The sequence below is a fragment of the Zonotrichia albicollis genome, chromosome 3 (genome assembly GCF_047830755.1).
Source record: "Zonotrichia albicollis isolate bZonAlb1 chromosome 3, bZonAlb1.hap1, whole genome shotgun sequence".
NCBI lineage: Eukaryota > Metazoa > Chordata > Aves > Passeriformes > Passerellidae > Zonotrichia > Zonotrichia albicollis.
This window is the reverse complement of record NC_133821.1, coordinates 46502428-46516763: the sequence shown is the minus strand read 5'-3', so window position 1 is coordinate 46516763 and position 14336 is coordinate 46502428. Positions and strand designations below refer to the sequence as shown.

Genomic DNA, 14336 nt, shown 5'->3' with positions numbered 1-14336 from the left:
GGTCTGTAAGGTCCTTTCCAACACAAACCATTCTATGATTCTGTGGTATCATGTGGTCTATTAAAATGGTAAATATGTTTTTTGAAAAATGTGCAAAACATGAGTTCCACTTAGCAGTCTTTCAGTGAGAGTGAAAAAGTAGGTCGGCCAAGTTAAAATTAAGATGCATAAAAAGCTCTGGTGTGTGGAATAGCTACCAAAGATCTCAGTAGTTCTGCTTCCTTCATGCTCAGTGATTTTCTTCATGAAAGAAGGGGGTAACTTAGCAACGCTTTGTGAAGTGGAAGAATTTTTTGTTGAATGTTCCCTTTCCAACTTTTCTCACATGTATTGAGAGCTGTATTAGCAGAGCTCTATTTTCATGTCCTTTCAGTAATGTGTTTTCTAATTCAGAGACTCACATGGATTCTCACAAAAAAAGGACAGCTGATTGTTACCAGTCTAAGTTCAGTATTAATGTTAGCTGTGTATTTCTTTATAAAGCTGAGACGCCGTGTTTTGGGCACACATTTTTTTATTCTAGGAAGTTTTCAAATTTGGTGTCCTGTATGCATTGCGTGTTAAGTGAAATATTGCATTGTGAATTCAAAAGACAGGAGAAGAAAACTGTGGTGTAGACTTTTGGGTGGAGGAGGTAAAAGATGTTTGTGATGAAAAGGTAATAACTAAGAGACCTTTTCAAAGAGCAGTGCTTGAACGGCTTTGTTTTAGGCTGCTCCCACCAGCTGTTTTTATCTACATTTTTGTTGCTTCTTCAATATCTATTTGCTATATTTTGTAGTTGAATTGGGGAAGGTGTTTTCTGTGTTTCTTGTGCACTTTAAATGGATTAATGGTAGCACACCCTTCCTGCCCGTGGCTGGCTCCGTTTACTGTCTGGAGTCGCACACACCCCAAGTTTGGATGTGTTCAGAGGGTGCTGCTTATTGGTAAGTACGGTGATTATCTTTGGAATAGCTGTTTTTCTGTGGATCTTTTTGCCCTCAGCTACTTGACAGATATGCAGCGTTCTAAAAGTGGAAAATGTGCTTTTATTGTACACTGTGGTATAAATCTATGTTTCAGGATTTTTTTGTTTGTTTTGTTTTCTTGCAGTGGAAGCTTTAACATTCCCTCCATCCTCAGGGAAATCTTTCATTATGGGAACAGATGAAGCCCTTGAAAATGAACTGGGTCTTGGAGAACTGGCAGGCCTTACAGTAGCAAATGAGGCAGATTCACTGACTTATGATGTAAGTGGTTATTAATGGTAACTCAATGCCCTTCTGTCTTGTTGAAGGCAGATGCAAGTTACTTGTGTATAGACTCAGCAGAAAACATTCTCCAGTTAAAATTATGTTGCCAGAGGATGTCACAAAGTTTTACTTGGCAAAGGACTCCTTCCCATACACAGCAGCATTCAAGCTCTCTGCAAGCCCCTCTCCTCTCATTTGCCTGCCATGTTATGCAAGTAGTTGAAAGTAAATTAGTGATAGTGGTACATCTGGGCACATGTAACTCCAGTGACTGAGCAAAATTAGGAGTATCATGGCCAGATGATACTCAGCAGATTGAGAGACATTTACGTCCCTTTTACATGGGCTGTATGTAGTTTTGGGCCACTCCACTTAAAAAGGGTTGTAGAAAACTTGAGGAGTATCCAGTAGCTTCTGACTGATGAGTAGATGTTAAGGGAGCTGGTCTTGCTTAGCTGTTAGGAGGCAGAGAAGTGCTTGAATAGCAGCCTGCAGGTGTTAGAAGGGTGCTTGTAAGGATGACAGAGCCAAGCTTCTCCATAGTGCCAAGTGTTAAGGCAGGAGAAAACAGCAAATTATGGCTTGGGAGGTTCAGGTACGACACTGGGGGAGAAAGTTATGTAGTAGGTGATACTGGAACAGAGAAACAATGGAATCCCTCTCCTGGGAGATATTTAAAACTGTGGTTTACATTACCTCTGGTATGAGGAATAGTTTCATTTCAAACAGGAAACTGGACCAGAATCTTAGGAGGGTTTTGTGGACAGCACTTCTGTGGCCTTATTTTTCTTGCACTGTTTATGAAAAAAATCTTTCTTAAAATTACATCTTCTCAGCTGTATGCAATTTTTTTTTCTGTGTTTCTGATTTCTTGGGAAAAGATACTTCAGGTATTAATTTATTCATCTGCTTTTGTGTGATCTGTCAGCTTCAGTTTAATCTTGCTGTTGCATTGCCCCGCTGTGTCAAGGTTGAGGGATTTCAGAGATAATTTTTAATTCTCAGATGGGGATGAATCCTACCCTTCAGTAAATCTGATTCTTAAATAATCATTATCTGGGATTTTGCCATGACAAATTAAATCTGAGACTTTGGACATAAGATGCAGGTCCTTACTTTGAAGTTCTTCCCCTGTATGTACCTGTAAAGCAATGAAATACATAGTTAATAAAATCTTAGACTCATTTGAGAGTGCCATTGCAGAGACATGCCCTACCACTACAGCAAGTTTCTGAAGATGTGATATGTTATGAATCATCAATATTGCAATGAATGCAGAGCATTTCTGCTAATATTCAGTATTTCAGTATTATCTGAATCTATTATCTACCAATTTGATGTTTTTAAGAACTAATTGTCCCTAACTATCTCTTCAGAAAGGGGTACAGTAATGTGCAAATAAATTGCTGTTACAGGTGCTCCTAAAAATCCAAAGCTGGATTTTAAATTCAGAGAACATGACAAAGCTAACCCATCTGTACAAGATGCTTTCATTGCTTGACTTCATTGTGCAAGTGTCCATATAAATGTTGTGTTTGTTCATGTCTCTGTATCCTGAACTAACAGCTTTCATTTATGGAGTAGCACTTCTTTATCCACTCCAGTCCTTTCCTGCATGGTAGAGAATACTAACTTCTATTTGTTCATTTGTCCAATGCCTGTATGAAGTCCTGTGATCAGCAATTCATACTCATGGTTACCTCGACTCTTACCTTTTTCTAGTGCTGACAATTAAAAAAAATTTATAAAACTATTTTCTCTGGTTACTGTGCACTTTATTGAAGCAAAATGAAAGGCTGTTGTTCCTATTTCAAGTTTATTGTAAGTTTAGCTTACAGATAATGTAATCTGGCTGCCAAATGTGAATCAGGTATGATTAGCAAAAGCTTAGTATTTATTTTTAAGTTTCAGTTTTGAATCATATGGAGAATTAAGTTGAAAAATCACGTGAATCAGTCTTTAAATATATTTGCTTTCAAGAGTGGCAGACACTTTTCCCATTTTTGCTTTCTTTCATCTCACTGATATTTTTGCTGGATTATTTTCTTCTAAAAATGGCAGCATTAGCCTACCTCATTTCATGGCTTCAGTTTTTTACATAGTGCTTTGACTGTAAATTGAAGAATGGTTTTCACTTGGTAATGAAGATTATTAATTTATTACTTAAAAGAATTTTTTTTTGTATATTGGTTTTTAGAGTACCTAACAAGATTAAATTTTCCAGATTGCTAGCCAATACACTTAAGTTTGCCTTTTCTTTTTCCTTCCTTTGCACATTCTTGACAAATGTTCACTTTAGTTGGCTCTGTTTTTTTTTCCTCTAGTCTTCTGGATAGATTAATCATCTTCATAAAATTGTAATAGATTTTAGGTAAGAGTGACTGAACTACAAAATCATTGCATTTAATGTTAAGTACTGATTTGGAGGTTTTAGACTTTGCAGTAGACTCTTGTTTGATTTCTTACAGCTTTGAACAAGAGAAGTACCTGTCATTGCTGTCATTGCTGTCTTTAGTTTTCAATTTGTTTTCAATTCATTTTCAGTTTTGTATAGACACAAGTATTATTATAACTGGCAAATCCAGATCAGGTGCCAATTTTGGGGTTGGCATCCCACCAAAGTGCTTTTCAGGCCTTGGGTTACCTCACAGTTGTGCTTTGGTGGAGAGAGACAGAAGGAGGTTGTGTGCTGTGTGAGTAACCAGCCTCAGAGCTTGTGAGACTGGTGGGCAGAGTGATGTGGTGCAGCCAGGTGGGTGATGTGTCAGGACTAGAATCTGTTTCCAGCTCTGCTGCTGGTCTCCTAGCTGGGACTGCCTTCCGTCTGCTTTCCAGTTTATGAAGGGCCCTTCTTGGACTCCTTTTGGAAGGACATTTTTGAATGAATGTCAAGCAAATATAGAATTTTATCTTGCCAGGACTGGAATTCACTGTTAGGCCGTCTGAGGTGTCTTTGTGGCTTTTGCAGCTGTGGCACAGAACCCGTGCTGCTGGTACGGCAGCTGGAGGGCAGGCAGGTTCCCTCCAGCACCTGATTGGCATTAGGTGCCTATGTTGAGGCAACCAAATTCCTCTCCAGATATCTGTACATCTTGTACCCGTTTTGCTGAGACTTTCTTGGCCAGTCCTCAGAAAACCTGCCAGAGCTGCTAACTGTGCAGTCCTGCCCCATCCTTGTACCAGCTCGAGCATTTGTCTGTTCCCTCACCCAGCCAAATTGGCTCAGTAAACTGGCAAAGAAACTGACTTGTCTCCCTGAGCAAGGCAATATGTCATTAGTAAGAAAGATGATGAGACTAAACCTGATGTTTCTTGTGGCTCATTTCTCCTTGTTTAAAATCTATAGAACCTTTTAATTTATGTATATTTTTATTGTTAAATCCAGATGTAACAAAGCTTAAGAAAAAGCACTTCTGTTCTTAAGCCTCCTCTTTCACCTCCAGTCCCCAGGATAAAATGTTTCTTGAAGTGGCTCAAAATAGTTCTCTCATCTTTGCAGTTGAAGTTACAAATTATTTGGAATTATCTTTAGATTTCAACATGGTAAACATCAATACAATTATGTGTTTTCTTAGTTTTCCATAACCATCATCAGCATTGGTTATGGAAAGGTAAATTTAACTCATGACATTGTTGACTGACAGTGAAAAAGTTTGTTCAGCATTTTGTGTCAATGTTTGTTCAGAGGAGCAATATTGAAGTAACTTATTTTATTAAAAGGCTTTAGTTTGGATCATCTACAATGCATTTATTGCCAAATAATTGTGTTTGTATACACGATACCTTATTGCCTGCCAATTAGATTCTTAGTAGTAGAAGTAGCCAAGTCCTTTTTGCCTTTCTTTTTTTCTATTCTGGCAAACTTTACTTGTCATGCATTATTACAGAGCTTGTGTTGCCTTAGCTGGGTAAGTTAGGTTGTGTTCCTTTCTGTGCTTCCAGAGACTTCTCTGTTTCTCTCAGATCTTTTCTTTAGAGGTGTTATGTCAGTAGTACTTTGGATATTCAGGGACTGCACCTTGGTGAGTCAAGCCAAACTTTGTAAGTGAATGAGCCATAGATCAAATTTTAAACACTTAACTGTATTAATTCAATTACCAGTGCTTTTAAAGTGTGTAATTTGACAGACATGAGATTATTTCAGATTTGCATAGAATTTATCACTGTGGATGCAACATTACTCGTATGGAATATGTCTACCTTGGTTCTCATTTTGAAGGGTCTGGTTAGTGTTAAGTGGACTGTTGTTTGAGAGCAGGCTATTGTGAAAAGTGGGTGAGGTAATTTGACATCTTCTGAAAATGCCAAACTAAATTTTTGATTTCTTCCTTTTGTTGTGCCTTCCAGCTTAATTACAAGTTTGGCATTTTTTTTTATTAGATAGCCAACAATAAGGATGCATTGAGAAAGACTTGGAACCCCAAGTTTACGTTAAGAAGTCACTTTGATGGAATAAGAGGTCTCGCTTTTCATCCAGTTGAACCAGTCTTAATAACAGCTTCAGAGGACCATACATTAAAAATGTGGAATTTACAAAAAACAGCCCCAGCAAAAAAGTAAGAATTTTTCTTTATTTTCTTCAAAACCAATTTTAATTTATGAAGGAAAACCAAAATCTAGATACTACTTCACTGAATGGCCCTTACAGTTCATGCAAAGTGTTCCCTGAATTTAAGACTGGGAAAACAAGCTCTTAGAGAAGGGTGGAGATGCCTAAAGAATGCCAGAAAAAATCCATGTGTGTTTGTGAATGTGTTTTGTTTGTGAAGATGAAAACCATTCATGTTTTTATATTTTCCTTGTAGATAACATGACAAATTAATTTACTAGTGAAAATATTTGGATGCAGCCTGTTAGTGTGCTTGCATGTGTATATAAATGTATAGGATGCATTTATATATATATGCATATGTATGTATACACATACATGCATATACATGGGACAGCTTGAAACTCTGAGATGTTGCCAGGTTCCTTTGTTAACTGTCTCTTGCAAATTGCTGGGAATTTGCAGAAATCAGAGGAAATTCGTAATGGGGCTGATGTGGTTAAGGGAGTACGTCACACTTTTGAGGAGAACTGGGCATAACACAGTCCTCCCTTGGATTGATAAAATCCAGAGCAGCAAATTTTGAAGCACTTCAGTGTTGATAGAAAAACTTTGAGTCCAAAACTCCTTTGCTCCAATAACAACAATTAATGATACATTCCATGTGATGCTGATGTCTCTCCACTCCTGTTCCATTGGTGTACCTAGCTGCTTGTTTGATGGGTCTCTGAAGTACCTTGAAGGTCTTCAAACGAAAATCCAACCAATCCTGTCATGTTTTGAAAGACTGCAAATAGTTCCTTGACCCGTGAAAAGTCATGTTGGGAGAGGAAGTTGTGGGAGAAACACTGCAAAAGATGTAGCAGGGATTTTAAGAATTTAGCGATTCTGGCAAATTTTTCTGAAGCATTATATAAGATGGTACACATGTTAACATTTTTTTTCGTACTTCATTTAGGAGTGCTTCTCTTGATGTAGAGCCAATATATACCTTCCGAGCACATAAGTAAGTATTTCCTGAGAAATACTGTCATATTTTGAGAAAGATAAGATTTTTAAACAGAAACAGATTTTTTTAAAAAAATGATTTCCACCTTATCAACTGCTGATTTCACATGACACTTTTAGTTCCTATGTTGTTTAGAATATCTCCATGTGTTCTGCTTCCTTCTGCATAGTTATTTATGTCTGAAGTCAGATATACCATCATTTTAAAATGAAAAACCTACAAATGATACTGTTCAAATTTGTTCAGGTGTTCTGTTCATCATTGCAGCTTTTGCCTTTTTGACACATACTTCCATATGCGGAATGAAACTGAAGAATGAATGCAGTGAATTTAAATCTACTGAGATGATTTCATGAAAGCCCCTTAAATCTTTTGAAAAGAGAAAAAATGTGTTTATGTGAAATATGAAATCCTAGAGTTTAAAGTGTGGTGTTTTTCACATTTCATGTGCATAATGATTAATTGTCCTGATTGCAGTTGTGTTACCAGATATTGTGGAGGGCATTTTTATGGGAAATCTTGTAACATATGATTTCATTATGCAGCATTTTTGTTGCAATCCATGTAGCAAGTGAATTGTATCTAACATGGAAATTCTTAAGATGGACACTGCATTGCATGTGATGAAAATGTTAACGGTCAGTGTTTCTTTGGGGCTTTCTTCCAGTGGGCCAGTGCTCTGTGTGGTGATGAGCAGTAATGGTGAGCAGTGCTACAGTGGGGGAACAGATGGCCTCATCCATGGCTGGAACACAACCAACCCAAACATTGACCCCTATGACTCTTATGGTACGTTGCTGTCGCACGCAGCAGTGACATGATAAGTTTAGTGACAGCCACGTTATGTCACTAAAATAGTATAACGTGTAGATAATGCTTCTGTGAGAGTTTAAAACAGCAGATTGAATGTTATCTTCAATTACTTAAGTAACCTCTTGTTTTAATGCTGATACTGCTTGATGGCAAGATAAAATGTAATTTTCTTAAAAAAAGCCTCAATCTCATCATAATTTTTAGAAACAGCTAGTCTAAAGTGCAGGTTTTAGAAGTACAGGACTAAACCTGATCCTTTGGAAGGTACAGGAAATGTGTATTTTAGTGTTCTTTTCTTTGACAAATTTCTGTGGAGTTGAGATAAAAAGGTTTTATAATCTGACACCAAAGCTGTTAATGTTGGCTAGAAACAGCTAAAAAGGCCCAGTTCAGTAAAATTTACTAGATTTGAGTGGATGTCAGCCTTATGTCTGGGTTTTATGATTTATTTTGCACTTGTGGTAGCTGCAGATGCAGTTGGTCTCAAAGCTAGCTTCTGCATAAAAGGGACTGCTGTGGCATTAATAGCAGTTTGAAAGTGAATTTTAACAATGAAGTGTGTTTTGCCAAAGTCAATACTGTCCCTTCTGCTGAAGCATTTTGTTTCTTTAGTTGAAAACTGGATAATTGAATGTCACATATGCTGCTGAAATTCAAGCATCTTAATGCCAGAATAACTAAGACTTCTGTATTGATATGATGTGATTCATCTTGGGATTTTTTATCAATTATCTTCCAGAGGTTGGTGCCTAAACATAGGCTAAGATACAGCTATTGACTTAATTCAGATGTTGTTTTGAAATGTGTTTCGTTGTGTTTGGTTCACAGATCCTTCTGTTCTAAGAGGTGCTTTTGTAGGCCATACAGATGCAGTGTGGGGTCTGGTTTACAGTGGAGCTCACCAGCGTTTGCTGTCCTGTTCAGCAGACGGCACCATACGTTTGTGGAAAGCTACAGAAATTGCTCCAGCTCTCAATATCTTTAATGATAATCAAGGTACAGAAAATTGCCCTTCCCTGAAGTTCATGAACATCACTGTTCAAACTGACATAATTTTGGCTACTGAATAGAAATACTTCCTGTGCTTCTTTCTGAGTTTTGTATCTTTATGAATGTTTTTGGGAAGAGTAAATTTTGTGACCGTTCTCTGACATTACCTGAATATTTACCTACATTCAGGGGGACAGTTAAATACATCTGAAAGCCAACTGCTGCAGATGATCTGCTGATGTTCCTAGTGCCATGGAGGATAGTGTATTAACTCCATAATTCACATTCAGACTTGAGTTTCCACTAGCCCTTGCTTTTGGTTTGTCCAGAATAAAAAGCCCTTTCTACCTCAGTGGAGGTTTGGAGTAACCAGTGTTTCATCTTAGGCCAGTGTCATTGTACCTTCCAGATTTGTTCCTTGTGCCTCTAACACAGAGATTCCAATTGAATTTCTGAGTTTGCAGATCTGTGAACTCACAATAACCTAGCAATTCTAAACAGGGCTAATTGAAAAAAACATACTCCTTTAGAGTTAGTTACTGAAATGTCATGCACAAGTGAAAATCCCACTGGTTAGAATCTAATTTCTGGAAGTTACTGTCTGTCTGAGCCAGAGTGCTCCAGAACTAGCCCATTGACGTGGCCAAACTCTCTTACAGCTGATAGTCATTAAAGACAGCCCATGAGCTGAGACTGTCCCATATCTCTTCAGAAATACTTTGAGGCAAAATAAACTTTGTTACAGCTGGACAGACATGTCAAATTATAGTGTAAAGCTGGTCAGATATGCCATTGCTTGTTATTCGAAACAGACTGAGCAAAATAGAAATATTGATGTATTTTAGCTTTAGCAAAACTGTATTTCTAAAGGTATGCAGGCTTGTTATTGCCAACTTGTCTATCTGCCTGCTTTGAAAACTTCCTGGTAGAGTTTTGGAGTTTGTTACTGTGAGTTGTTTTCGTTTTAATTATTAAACTAAGGGGGAAGGAGGAGTAGTCTTCCCTCACAGAGGCAATATATTATAATATTAGGGCTTTTTTTTTTTATTCTAAACTGGAATGAAGCCCAGTTGTGAAATCCAAAGACTGAAAGCTCAGTTTTCCAAATAGCTTATTGATAACCTTTAACAAACCCCTAAAATATCTGTCACTCATTATTCAAGTCATTCAGTTTAACCATTGTAGGCTTACCAGGAAGCTGCAGATTCCTGCTTACCAGGAAGCGGGCATGGCAGTGGTAGGAAAGGTCACTTGAAAAACAATGTGATTTTTTTCTCACAGCAATCCTTTTTGGCTTTTTTTTGGATACTTGTAGACTTCCAACTATTGCCATTCCTGAGGTCCTGTGTCTCACAAGGACATTTCTCCCGTGAATCTCTAGAGAGTTTACAGGGATGTGATGGTATTCCTGTGTTATCTGAATCTATGATCCAACATTAGGTTGCTTAAAATTCAGTTTCTCACTCTCTGTCTTCTCCTCCTCCTGACGTCTGTTGCAACTGGTGGTGTTCTTTCACATAGCAGGTGGTGAACAGGACATTTGAAGAGAAAAATCCTAAGGAATATATCCTATGCCCAAGCTTTGCTGATTTGACCTTCTGTCCTGTAGTGCGCAGATAGCTACAGTATCAGGAGATCAAATATATACCACAATAGGCAGGAGCTTTGAAATACAAGCTTATAATGAATTTATGTAATCGTACATGATGACAGTTCCAGTGTGCAAAATCTGCACCTGGAGAACTTTGGTGTTTTATTAAGCTCTGATTTTGTCTAAGTTAATTATAACAACATTAATTATCTGTCATGTCACTTGTTGTACACTTCAATTTCATGTCCTTTTACTCAAAACAATGGAGTTTGGTGGGGTTTCTTTTGAGAATTGCTGTTACAGTTAAAGGAAGGAGAAGGGGACAGGGAGTTCTTGCTTTCTTAAATTTAAAGGAGATTTCTGCATAGCTGCAGTTCCAGATACAGCATCTTAGTAAAGAAAGTTGTTGATACACATGTCCAAAAAAATAGGATTAAAATAGTTATCATACAGGGAAAGCCATTTAGATTGGTATAATTTATATTTTAGAATGCAACATTTCCTTTGATAATTGGGGTCCTTTTGGTGTTGAAGTGCTTGCTTTTTTTGTAAGGATTTTTTTTGTTTAATTTTTTTTTTCATTTTCTTTACACCATCTTCTCTACATTGTTTTCTAGAAATGGGAATCCCTTCATCAGTAGACCTTGTGAGCAGTGACCCAAGCCTCATGGTAGCATCATTTAACAGTGGACACACTAGCATTTTTAACATGGAGACACGGCAGCGAATTCTTACCCTGGAGTCCACTGTGGATACTAGTATGTATCAAAAGCCCCAAACCAACTAAAGGAAAAAAAAAAAATGCTCGTTTAAGATGGATACTCTTGATAATCTTTTCAGTGCTTCCAAAGAATTAAGCAGTGTCATGAGAAATTATAAGAAGGATAATGTTAGAAGCTGTGTTCTGATATATAACAGTAAATTGTTACTACTACAACACACCTCATAGGTTTTGCAGTAGCAGAAGAATGTGTATACTTCTGAAATAAGATAGAAACAAGCTCACACTCTGAATTCCTTTTCAAGGGAAAGAGAGGAAATGCTACTCTTCAAGTAGCATGAGAAAAAACACAACTTTCTTTAATAAGGCTTTGTGATTTTTGCAGATTCAATATATCCATTTTCTCTTCAGTCCCAAACCGCAAAAGAGGCAAAAATTTAATGTTAAATTTATTTAAAAATTAGGAGTGTGTGTCAATTGTTTTTATTTTTTTACAGAGGTATCCATGTTCTAAGCTTTATTGCACTCTTGTCTCATTTGGACGTGGGCTTTAGTTGAAATTTTCACTGAAGGAGGAAAGCAAAGCTCCAGTGAAAGAGCATTAATTCACAGGGTCTCCTTGTGATCCATATAATGCCCTGGGTCATGTCAGTGACCAATACTAGAAGTTTCAGAGGATGCTGTTAAGAGCCTGCTGTTAGTACATTATTTTACAATGACTTTACAAAAGAGACCAGAATGAGCAGAAGCATAAGGGTTCATATTCAGGCCACAATGGTAAAACACTGAGTCTTTTAAAATTTTGGTAATTTTTCCCTCACTCTTAGGGATTTATGTCACTGAATTCTACTATTTAATTATATTTTTAAAAAGCACTAAGCCATTCTTGTTGGCTTTGCTTGTGTGTTTTAAAATATTGAAATGACTGTAATTTTATAAGAGCAAATGGAAAGTTCCATATCTCTTCTTTAGGTTATCCTTACTGTGCTGGGTGTCTTCTTTTAACCCACATCTTTGTTCCTGTCTAAAAAAACAGTTCTAAATTAGTTAAAGCAATTCAGTGGAAGCCACCTTTCTTCTTCCCTCCCTTTCTCCCTTCTGTTTTTTGCACCTACTCCTTGCTGTAATTCCGTAATGTTCCTTTAGGAAAAGAAGACCCTGATATGGCAACTAGCAGTCCCTGTTTAGTATCTTTGGTTATGTAACAGTACTATAAAGCTTACATGTATTTTAAAGAAATAAATTATTATTTCTACAAGAACTAGACAAGAGGAAAATGTCACCTGAAATGCCCTACACACTATTTAGGGACTCTTCTGCTCAGCATAAGCCTCTGCTTGGCATTTTCAAACCATGAGGATGGCTGGATGTTGTGAAGGTTCATGTGCTTTTAGTAATTTTAGGAGTGTTTATGAATATGAATGTGGAATTTTTTTCCTGAATTTATACTTTCATAATTTCTAAGTGTCCTGTGGATGCTGACACTATCTTATGGTTCAGATTTTTATAGAAAGGTGTAAAACCATTTTAATAGGAAGTGAACCTTCTATTTTGTTTATTTTAGTAAGGATTTAGATTAAATTGTGTGAATGTTCTTTGGAAGCAATTTAGCTAAATACAGTCAACATGAAAGACAATATCTGTATTTTGATTTCCTGTGTAATGACTATGTGAGGGTTTTTTCATAATCTATGGCTTTTAAGACACCTCTTGCATTAAAATGTGCATCATACCAATGCCTGGATCTCTAACCAGAAAATTCCTATACTTTTTTTCTCTGTGTGTATATATACATCTATATATATGCATGCTATTTCAGAATTACTGAAGGCTAGGAAATTTGCTCTCCTATGAATAATCGAGCATCCTTTTTTCAATAATAATTTTAATACATATACATCAGATAATAAGGGGTAGATTTTGTTTGCTTCAAACATATTGCCTGCAGTGTTTATTTACCTGTCCTGTGTGTTATGAAGAAAGTTTGACTTGGCAAGAGGAGGAATGTGTATGAATGAGGTGTTTTCACTCAGTTTTTGCTTTTACATTTTTGCCTGATGTGCCTATCTAAAACCATGTCCAAAAGCTGGACCTTATTTGGCATACATATGTTTTATGTAAGTCTTTGTCTTGTGTAGTTTGGAAAGTATTTTAGAGGAAAGCGTATAACATAAGGTGCTAGCTGAGAGTTGCCAGGATATGTAAGAAGTATTTTGCAAATCAGATTGACTACATATTTTTTTCTTTGTAGCAGTCTTTCAAAGAACTTAGTAACTTACTTATGCTGATGTGTGTGGGTTTTTTCTTAGCAGTCAGTTCTTCCTGTCAGATAAACAGAGTCATCAGCCATCCAACTCTTCCAATTAGTATCACTGCTCATGAAGACAGACACATCAAATTCTACGACAACAACACAGGTATGCATCTTTCCAGCAGATCTTAGCCATAGCCATTGTGTAATATAAATTGTATTCCCAATTTTGTTATGATCAGTATTACTCACGCAAATGCTGAGGGATGTCAAGAATTGGATAGCCTCTGAAGCAGAAATCTCTCATCAACAGTAGAGTATAAAGATTGCCAGCTCATTTAAAGCTTTGTTGGCAAAGTGATAAGGAGCTTGGATCTCTCTGTCCATTCTTGTAGAATGCCCTATGTATGGGGTTTATAAATATTTAACATAAAATGAATCTTTTTCAAAATCTTCATGTTCTTATGTTTATATTTCTTCTATTGATTGTCTGTATTATTTTGCTTTTGAGAACAGGAACCTCTGGCACTCCTTTAGTGCTTCCTAGACCTCTGCTACATTTGACCCATGAGTTCTTATTTTTAACATGAAATTATTGCTGTGATTATAATAAGCTGTGAGAAAACATTAATTCTCTCTGAGACAACTAACACTATCCCCTATTCCCAGGTAGTTTATGTTAATTGCTTCTAGTATGCTCAGCCCCTGCCTTCCTACCTATTCAAGATATTACCTGAGAACTCCATTAATGTGCTTAAGGGGCAGATATTTAAAACGCACAGTGATTGCAGTGTCAGCGTGGCTTAAAGCAAAGGTCTCATAAACATTGGTCATACTGCTGCTGTGGTTCTTGGGAGCTGTAAACATTCAAAAACTGACTTCTATAATTTTAATGATTCAGTCATGGGACAAGATCTCTTGTGTTTATATCAGCTGTGATAGGGTCATAAGCAGTGAATACAGACAACAAAGTTAATTGCAGAAAATAACCTAAATAAATTTTTTCTTTCAAAGGAAAACTGATCCACTCCATGGTAGCTCACTTAGATGCAGTTACAAGTTTAGCTGTTGATCCTAATGGCTTGTATTTGATGTCTGGCAGTAAGTACATTCAGATTTCATTTTCTTTTTCTCATAATGGTGGGAGGCATGCAAATTATAAAGAAAACTGTTTTCC

The 14336-nt window shown here is 36.9% G+C and overlaps 1 protein-coding gene across 6 annotated transcripts in view; it reads left to right on the top strand.

Annotated features, from left to right (window-relative positions):
• The window catches only part of STRN (striatin), a 69196-nt gene that overhangs the window by 46999 nt on the left and 7861 nt on the right, over window positions 1-14336 (top strand). For 5 of the 6 annotated variants that reach the window (XM_026793076.2, XM_014266643.3, XM_014266642.3 and 2 more), the window contains 8 exons: window positions 1096-1232; window positions 5616-5791; window positions 6743-6790; window positions 7461-7582; window positions 8435-8602; window positions 10805-10945; window positions 13218-13325; window positions 14174-14260. In XM_026793076.2, coding sequence (XP_026648877.1) covers window positions 1096-1232; window positions 5616-5791; window positions 6743-6790; window positions 7461-7582; window positions 8435-8602; window positions 10805-10945; window positions 13218-13325; window positions 14174-14260 — 987 coding nt within the window. The remainder of the gene's footprint in view (window positions 1-1095; window positions 1233-5615; window positions 5792-6742; window positions 6791-7460; window positions 7583-8434; window positions 8603-10804; window positions 10946-13217; window positions 13326-14173; window positions 14261-14336) is intronic. The other variant, XM_014266640.3, reaches the window with a different exon arrangement.